Source organism: Salmo salar, chromosome 16 (assembly GCF_965601325.2).
Source record: "Salmo salar chromosome 16, fSalSal1, whole genome shotgun sequence".
In the NCBI taxonomy this organism is placed as follows: domain Eukaryota; kingdom Metazoa; phylum Chordata; class Actinopteri; order Salmoniformes; family Salmonidae; genus Salmo; species Salmo salar.
Genome location: NC_138306.1, coordinates 84,568,882 through 84,578,212, shown reverse-complemented (window position 1 = coordinate 84,578,212; position 9,331 = coordinate 84,568,882). Strand labels below are relative to the sequence as shown.

General features: G+C 43.2%; 1 protein-coding gene across 4 annotated transcripts; it reads left to right on the top strand.

Annotated features, from left to right (window-relative positions):
• The first annotated feature begins 2,274 nt into the window (after nt 1-2,274).
• Nucleotides 2,275-8,895, top strand: LOC100194579 (mammary gland protein-like). 4 transcript variants are annotated; one of them, XM_082962325.1, is made up of 8 exons: nt 2,275-2,348; nt 2,894-2,932; nt 4,643-4,790; nt 6,448-6,668; nt 6,854-6,962; nt 7,244-7,332; nt 7,627-7,713; nt 7,907-8,895. In XM_082962325.1, the coding sequence occupies exons 2-8, from the start codon at nt 2,924-2,926 to the stop codon at nt 8,120-8,122; spliced, it is 879 nt and encodes a 292-aa protein (XP_082818451.1). In that variant the 5' UTR covers nt 2,275-2,348; nt 2,894-2,923; the 3' UTR covers nt 8,123-8,895.
• Nucleotides 8,896-9,331: the final 436 nt, after the last annotated feature.

The following is a 9,331-nucleotide window of genomic DNA, read 5'->3' as shown; positions in this document are numbered from 1 at the left end:
CACCTAACCACTACAACCACATCTAAACACTACAACCACATCTAAACACTACAACCACACCTAAACACTACAACCACACCTAAACACTACAACCACACCTAAACCCTACAGCCTAAAACCCTGAGTTCTAAACATTCCATCTGAAGCAGGCACATCCAGCTGAGAAAGCAAAGCTCAGGATTCAGAGATGGTAGTGGGCGAGTTAGGGGACAGATGGCAAGACATTACACATGGTTTGAGTCAGTCAGCTGTAGCTAGCTGCAACACGACACGACAGAGAGAGAGAGAGAGAGAGAGAGAGAGAGAGAGAGAGAGAGAGAGAGAGAGAGAGAGAGAGAGAGAGAGAGAGAGAGAGAGAGAACAGGCTGTGTAAAGGGGTGGGTAAATGCACTCAAGTTGCTCCTTCTCTGTGGTGCTGTGAAAAAGGTTGATCATCCTCCACGTTTCTGCGTGTTTCCAAAGACAGATGGAGTTTAGAACAACACGTTCTAGAGGTCTATAATGTTCCGCAGCGTTTCAACCATTATGGCCATATTGAGTGTACCCATGAGAGTACTGTCAAATGTCTATGGAGTGGCTATGCCCGTTCTAATTCTATTTCTCAGCCCTGGAACTAAATCACTTTAGTTATTTGCCTGAAGCAGATAGAATGAACAGAATACAATGCCCCAGTGTAAGATGGAATGTTTAATGACAACACACAAGGAGGATGAAATGGGCAATAGAAAGAAAATAGCTGATTCTTGGCACGGCCTATCAGACAGCTTGACAGCACAGCAATAAACCTTCGGCCTGACTCATAACTTTGTCTGCGTAGGATTCTCAAGGCCACCTCATTACTAAGGCCACTGTGAAAGCACTTTGTGCTGAAGTAAAAATGGCTTTTGAAAATCATTATTAGCAGAGAATCAAACCTTGATGTAATTTTCATGGTGTCACAATGAATATGCACAATTGCCTATATTGCATCATTTTTGTTACATGAAAATTATATTTTAGCCCCTCCCCCTGAAAACGTGAATATATGTTCTTCAGTAGGTGTTCTGCTTGTTTGTTGGTGAGAGAGCAGCCTTGTTCCTGTGGGACCCCCTCCAGACTCCAGAGTGCATGCCATGCCAATAAAATGTAGTGTTTGGAGTGATGCTGAGAGTGGTGCTGTACTAGTCTTTATGTATCCCAGGGAAACACTGACAGGCAGGCTGAGTCCTCCAAATGCCTCCCTGCATAACCATTCCACTGCATCTGCACATATTAAGAGAGAGAGAGAGAGAGAGAGAGAGGGAGAGAGAGAGAGAACTCACACACACATTGATAAGCACACACCAGTCACATGAACACATGCAGAGAAAGAGAGAAAGGGACAGGGAGAGGGAGAAAGACAGGTAGAAGAGAAATAGAGAGACCTCTTCCAGCACTAAAGCCCTGGAGCAAAAGTCCCATAACTCCCCACTCCACTTCCTCTCAGCTCTGTGAAAGTGTCACTCAGTGTGTCAACCCTCCCGGCCACAGGGGACCTGACAGTGACAGGCTCTCTGAAAGGCCTTGTTTATACCCTTGTCGAATGTCCGCCCTTGTCCCAACTGACGTTAGCTAGCTCTCAGCTCTGTCGTGGTCATCAGATTCGGAACTCAGGGCTCGGTTGGTAAGAGTGTGGTGCTAGCAATGACAAGGTTGTGGGTTAAATTCCCACATGGGGATCACATACACATTCTATAAATGTACAGTATACACTCAGTGTACTTTGAGTCAGTTTAGATGAAAGAGTCTGCTCAGGGGAAAATACATTGACTCTTCACATCCAGCTTCTCTCTGTCTACTAGTGGTGGAAGGTCAGTACACAATAGAGTAGGCTGTATGGTTGTATCATTGGCAGCAAAGGAAAATACCTCCTGATTGTAGGAGCTCTGAGATTATAACGAGGGAGGCTGCAATAATACATCTCTATAGGAGGTCAAGCCTATAGCTCAGTAGGAGATGAATGGATGTTGAATAGAGTCACTGATTATAATTATTTCCAATACCCTAATAGATATACCTTAGTTGTCAAGTAGTATATTACTTACTGTGCAGAGGTCTAGTAATCAGTAGACTACTTTTTTTGTGATTATTGCTATCACAATTTCATCAAGGTTATTTTATAGAACAGCAGTCGACCTAGGTGGGCTTTTTCCATTATACATTTTTTTATGAATTTTTCTGATTCGTGTAGATATGCTGCCATCTGACGGACAACCTCTGATAACACATGCAATCAAAAAGCTCGGTTTGTCCCTCGTCGTATACTGTTCTCAAGTCATGTGAACTCGCATACGTGCGGACGTGCTGCAGCTTACAGGTCGTCTGATTAGGTAAGAACATTATGTTCCTTTACATAACAGCACACATTCACACGAATATTTCAGGAACTTAACGCATATCATCATATTGTAATGGTGTATGTTTACATTGAAATGTAACTTTGAAAAATAAGAAATTGTCATCTCAAACTTACGTCTGTCGCGAACGAGAAGTGAGAGTGCAGCCGATCAAAACAAACAAGACTGGACTTGTGTCAGCTCTTTGCTACCGCATAGCTGCAGGCTGTCTGTCACTGCCAGTTGTCAACAACAACACTAGTTAGCTGTATCAAATACTTACGTATCATCTTGTTTTTGTCCCTTTTAGTTTGCTAGATAGTCAAAAGCATAGCAGTAAGCAGCGATTTCGTCATATTGTTAAGGCAACACTCATAGTATATAACCGTACAAGCTAACTTGCAATATCAAGTTCACGTTTGATCAATTCAATTATATTTCCCAGTGTCTGCTGTATTCTGTCTGTCTTGCATGGTTTATTAGCTGTCCTATTATGTAATGTCACACATGTAGTATTCATCTTGTTTCCACATCTTCAGGTGTAAAACTAGTGACAGAGGGCCACCAGGATGACTAGTGTAAGTACTAAACATTTACATTGCATCATATATATATATATATATATATACTGCTCAAAAAACTAAAGGGAACATTTAAACAACACAATGTAACTCCAAGTCAATCACACTTCTGTGAAATCAAACTGCCCACTTAGGAAGCAACACTGATTGACAATAAATTTCACATGCTGTTGTGCAAATGGAATAGACAACAGGTGGAAATTATAGGCAATTAGCAAGACACCCCCAATAAAGGAGTGGTTCTGCAGGTGGGGACCACAGACCACTTCTCAGTTCTTATGCTTCCTGGCTGATGTTTTGGTCACTTTTGAATGCTGGCGGTGCTTTCACTCTAGTGGTAGCATGAGACGGAGTCTACAACCCACACAAGTGGCTCAGGTAGTGCAGCTCATCCAGGATGGCACATCAATGCGAGCTGTGGCAAGAAGGTTTGCTGTGTCTGTCAGCGTAGTGTCCAGAGTATGGAGGCGCTACCAGGAGACAGGCCAGTACATCAGGAGACGTGGAGGAGGCCGTAGGAGGGCAACAACCCAGCAGCAGGACCGCTACCTCCGCCTTTGAGCAAGGAGGAGCAGGAGAAGCACTGCCAGAGCCCTGCAAAATGACCTCCAGCAGGCCACAAATGTGCATGTGTCTGCTCAAACGGTCAGAAACAGACTCCATGAGGGTGGTATGAGGGCCCGACGTCCACAGGTGGGGGTTGTGCTTACAGCCCAACACCGTGCAGGACGTTTGGCATTTGCCAGAGAACACCAAGATTGGCAAATTCGCCACTGGCGCCCTGTGCTCTTCACAGATGAAAGCAGGTTCACACTGAGCACGTGACAGACGTGACACAGTCTGGAGACGCCGTGGAGAACATTCTGCTGCCTGCAACATCCTCCAGCATGACCGGTTTGGTGGTGGGTCAGTCATGGTGTGGGGTGGCATTTATTTGGGGGGCCGCACAGCCCTCCATGTGCTCGCCAGAGTAGCTTGACTGCCATTAGGTACCGAGATGAGATCCTCAGACCCCTTGTGAGATCATATGCTGGTGCGGTTGGCCCTGGGTTCCTCCTAATGCAAGACAATGCTAGACCTCATGTGGCTGGAGTGTGTCAGCAGTTCCTGCAAGAGGAAGGCATTGATGCTATGGACTGGCCCGCCCGTACCCCAGACCTGAATCCAATTGAGCACATCTGGGACATCATGTCTCGCTCCATCCACCAACGCCACGTTGCACCACAGACTGTCCAGGAGTTGGCGGATGCTTTAGTCCAGGTCTGGGAGGAGATCCCTCAGGAGACCATCCGCCACCTCATCAGGAGCATGCCCAGGCGTTGTAGGGGGGTCATACGGGCACGTGGAGGCCACACACACTACTGAGCCTCATTTTGACTTGTTTTAAGGACATTACATCAAAGTTGGATCAGCCTGTAGTGTGGTTTTCCACTTTAATTTTGAGTGTGACTCCAAATCCAGACCTCCATGGGTTGATAGATTGGATTTCCATTGATTATTTTTGTGTGATTTTGTTGTCAGCACATTCAACTATGTAAAGAAAAAAGTATTTAATAAGATTATTTATTTCATTCAGATCTAGGATGTGTTGTTTAAGTGTTCCCTTTATTTTTTTGAGCAGTATATATATATATATATATATATATAATACTGTAACTAGGGTGCTTGACGCTTCTCCTCTGATTGATTTGATTAATAACTGTGTAGGTGCTGTGTGGGCGAGCCCGGCTGGTGATAACCCAGTCGTCAGGGCGTCAGGCCTTATCTGCACTCCGGGTGGGCTGGATACGAACCTTCTCAGCTGCTGGTTCTGATGAGCCTTATTTTGTCGTGTCACGGGGGGACTCAGACTCAGGTAGGCTACTGCTATATCAACCACAACACTGGTAACACTGGTTCATTTGTTATTTTACACTAACTGTGACCGAATTTTGGACTTTGTGTTTTTGAGTTATAAATTGTAAATACGGTGCATTCGGAAAGTATTCAGACCCCTTCCCATTTTCCACATTTTGTTACGTTACAACCTTATTCTAAAATGTATTATATTAAATAAATTCCTCAACATTCTACACACAATACCCCATCACGACAAAGCGAAAACAGGTTACGTTTTTTGGTGCAAATTCATATTTTTTTTTTTAACAGAAATACCTTATTTACATCAGTATTCAGACCCTTTGCTATGAGACTTGAAATTGAGCTCAGCTGCATCCTGTTGCCATTGATCATCCTTGAGATGTTTCTACAACTTGATTGGAGTCCACCTGTGGTAAATTCCATTAGTTGGACATGATTTGGAAAGGCACACACCTGTCTATATAAGGTCCCACAGTTGACAGTGTATTTCAGAGCAAAAACCAAGCCATGATGTTGAAGGACTTGTCCGTAGAGCTTCCAGACAGGATTGTGTCGAGGGACAGATCTGGGGAAGTGTACCAAAAAATGTCTGCAGCATTGAAGGTCCCCAAGAACACTGTGGCCTCCATCATTCTTAAATGGGAGGAGTTTGGAACCACCAAGACTCTTCCTAGAGCTGGCTGCCCGGCCAAACTGAGCAATTGGAGGAGAAGAGGCTTGGTCAGGGAGGTGACCAAGAACCCGATGGTCAGTCTGACAGAGCTCCAGAGTTCCTTTGTGGAGATGGGAGAACCTTCCGGAAGGACAACCATCTCTGCAGCACTCCACCAATCAGGCCTGTATGGTAGAGTGGCCAGACGGAAGCCACTCCTGAGTAAAAGACACATGACAGCCCGTTTGGAGTTTGTCAAAAGGCCCCTAAAGGACTCTCAGACCATGAGAAACAAGATTCTCTGTTCTGATGAAACCAATATTGAACTATTTGGCCTGTAGGGATGTTTTTCAGTGGCAAGGACTGGGAGACTTTCAAAAGATGAACGGAGCAAAGTACAGAGAGATCCTTGATGAAAACCTTTTCGTCTCTGAATGCTCTTGAGTGGCCTATCCAGAGCCCGGACTTGAACCTGATCGAACATCTCTGGAGAGAACTGAAAATAGCTGTGCAGCGACGCTCCCCATCCAATCTGACAGAGCTTGAGAGGATTTGCTGAGAAAATGGGAGAAACTCTCCAAATACAGGTGTGCCAAGCTTGTAGCGTCATACCCAAGAAGACTCGAGGCTGTAATCGCTGCCAAAGCTGCTTCAACAAAATACTGAGTAAAGGGTCTGAATACTTATGTAAATATGATATTTCAGTTTTTTATTTTTAATACATTTGCAAAAAAACATAAGGTTTTTTCTTTGTCATTATGTGTAGATTGATGGGGGGGGAAACTATTTAATCCATTTTAGAATAAGGCTGTGACGTAACAAGATGTGGGAAAAGTTATGGGGTCTGAATACTTCCGAATGCACTGTATGCATTAAACATTTTATTATGAGAAAATGATCTCAAACTTTACATAAATGTAGCTACTGTTAGGCAGAAAATACGTTTTGAAATTTGTCAGATTTACCATTATTGTAATATACTCCTCTTTCTCCCTACCAGGCCCTAGGACAGTATGGCCTGATGAAAACATGGGACCATTTGGCCCCCAGGACCAGCGGTTCCAGTTGCCAGGTAACTCAGGCTTTGACTTTCACCTGGAAGGCATGGCAGACCAGAGGATTAAAGGCCCAGTCCACCGGACGGTACCTGACGTTCTGACTGCTGCTACTAGCAGTGAGAGACATGAGTTTGTAATGGCCCAGTTTGTCAGCGAGTTTCAGGTAAATACGTCACTCACAATAACTCTTTAACTAAACAAAATGTGTCCTTATTCAATTGTAAATAAACATGGATATTATTCTTAAACATTTCAAAAATATGTTTATATAATTTTCTAAAAGTATTTCTATTATGTTTCATACTGGTAGAGTTATATGTTGAATACTTAGAGGTTTTTTCTTTGTAGGTCAAAAGTGTTCACATGTTATCGATGAGCGTCCGCAAGGCAGAGCACTACTTTGATCAGCCCAATGTGAACTGTTCTATACAGACCTGTCCTGAGCTGCTGAAGAAAGGTAGCCTTTTTTATTAGCATGGTGTAGTCATACTTATCATAACATTACCTATTCATGTCGTGTTTTATCAACCGCAATCCACACACGTCAGATGGCTGTATGCAATATCAAGCCATGTCCACTAGGGGGAAGTAACTTCATTACTAACGTCACTAATGTTGTCCAGGTGCGTGATGGCTGACCTTTCTGTAGGCCTATTGGCTAGCTAGCAGTTGAATGTGTAGCAAATGTCTCTTTATTTCCTCTGTTAGAGTTTGAATCCTATTTCCCCTCGGCCCCAGCCAGCGCCATCACTGTTGTCACGGTGAAACACACCAGATGTGAGGTGATCGACAACGAAGTGATCGACAGAGAACAGCTACTTCACAAAGTGAGTTGGAACTCCATGTCCACTGTTTGTTTCCCATTGATATGGATTCAGTGATAGTAATTTCAGTAAATGATTCTGCCATCACTTTTTGGAGTTGTAGGCCTGTGTACTTATTGAAGGTCTTACTCTGTACCTCCCCTTTATTGGAGAACTGTTTTCTTGTCCGTTAACTGTCAGTTAGTTTGACTACTGACATACTGGATGTTTTCGGTTATTTCAGTTAGTTTGACTACTGACAGATACTAGATATTTTCAGTTATTTTTACTACTGACCTTACTACTGTTATTCCCCAGTTTGTTAGTGGTGCTAAGGAAATCTGCTTTGCTCTGTGGACAGCTGGCTTCTGGGCTGACTTCATTGACCCCTCATCAGGATCAGCTGTGAGTTGTTGTCCTACCTGTTTTGTTTGTTTATTAATTGTTTATGTCAAAATATCTATATAATGTGTAATACATATGTAATACAATATTGATGTAGTGTTTACTGCACTTCATCAACCTGAGATATTTTCCAGGAGACGTATGTAGTCTTCAAGACAACCACATCACATCATTCCTTTGTCTTGTCCCACAGTTCTTTGGATCTCACTCCAACCACCCACTACTCAAAGAGGAGGAGTGGAGCCATCTAGGTTTCCATATCGAGGCCTCTGGATCCTGCACAGTTATCCGTCACGTCCTGAGGGGAACACCTACGTTTGTTGGAACTGTTTTCACTACCGCACCTGCTAACAGTCATGTCATGGAAAGACTTCAAGGCCAGTCAAGTGCATTTGAAGACGGGGACTAGTTTTTATATTTAGTTATCACCATGTGAGAATGATGTATCTCACTATCCAAAAGACTGTTTGTGCCCTGACCTCTGTTTGTTCACTTTGGATTGTTTTGGAGGAAAACCCTTACCCATAATGCCATTGTCTTCACCACACCAGCATGGAGAAAAAGTTCTGATGGGTTGTTGTCTTCAGACACATGCCTAACTATGTTAACCTGGTTCCAGATCTGTTTGTGTTATTCTGTTTGTGCTGTCTTGCCAAAGTTGGTACGAGGACACAAACAGATCTGGGACCAGGCTATATAACTATGTACTTGGAAGTAGACGGGTAGGTTGCGTACAGTACTGCAGCGATCTATTGTTGATTCTGATGATATCATAAAGACTTGACTGAGGAAGATCTCTTTGGCAGCTGTGTTTAAACACCCAATGAACCACCTAGCTACCTTTTGACTGAGGGCCCTTTTTCTAGCCTTACCGCTGAAGATCCTCACGATATAACTCCAAAAGCAATGTTCCCCATTCACATATTTCAGTTCAATCTGAGAGAACCTTTACATTTCGATCGTGCTGTAACACTCAAATTCAGCACTACGGATTGAATCTAGTCTAATATAGTCAATAGTTAACACTTTCAGACTAATCTAGTGTCTACAGAGTATTGCTACTGTACAGGGTTTTCCTTCACTTGCACAATGGGAATAGAAATATGGTGTCTTGGAGGAGTCTGTTGTCCGTTTCTACCATAATGAATTAAAATGTCTAATGTGGCTGGTATGGTACACAGATCATTCAGTCATTTAATTATTCAATCATCTAATAGATGTAAGAAAGTAGGGACGTGTGAGGCAACACACAACACTAAACAAAATAATAATGAATAGCTAATCCAAAAGAGATTTTCAGTTTGTCCTCTACATACGATTAGAAATTTAGACAATGCAATTAACACTTAAGTCTTTGCTAATTAGGGAACACAAACACTAAGAGAAATTGAAAAGAATATGCCTGGCCTTGAGGTAATGCGTTACTCTGCATCTCAGTGCTAGAGGTGCCACTACAGACCCTGGTTCGAATCCAGGCTGTATCTCAACCGGCCGTGATTGGGAGTCCCATAAAAATATGTGACTTCTGGGCCTTCTCTTTTAGTAAAGTGTTCCCAGGACAAGGAGTATGTTGTTTGGGTAAGAGAAACATCTCATTTCACACCTCTAAAAACTTTAG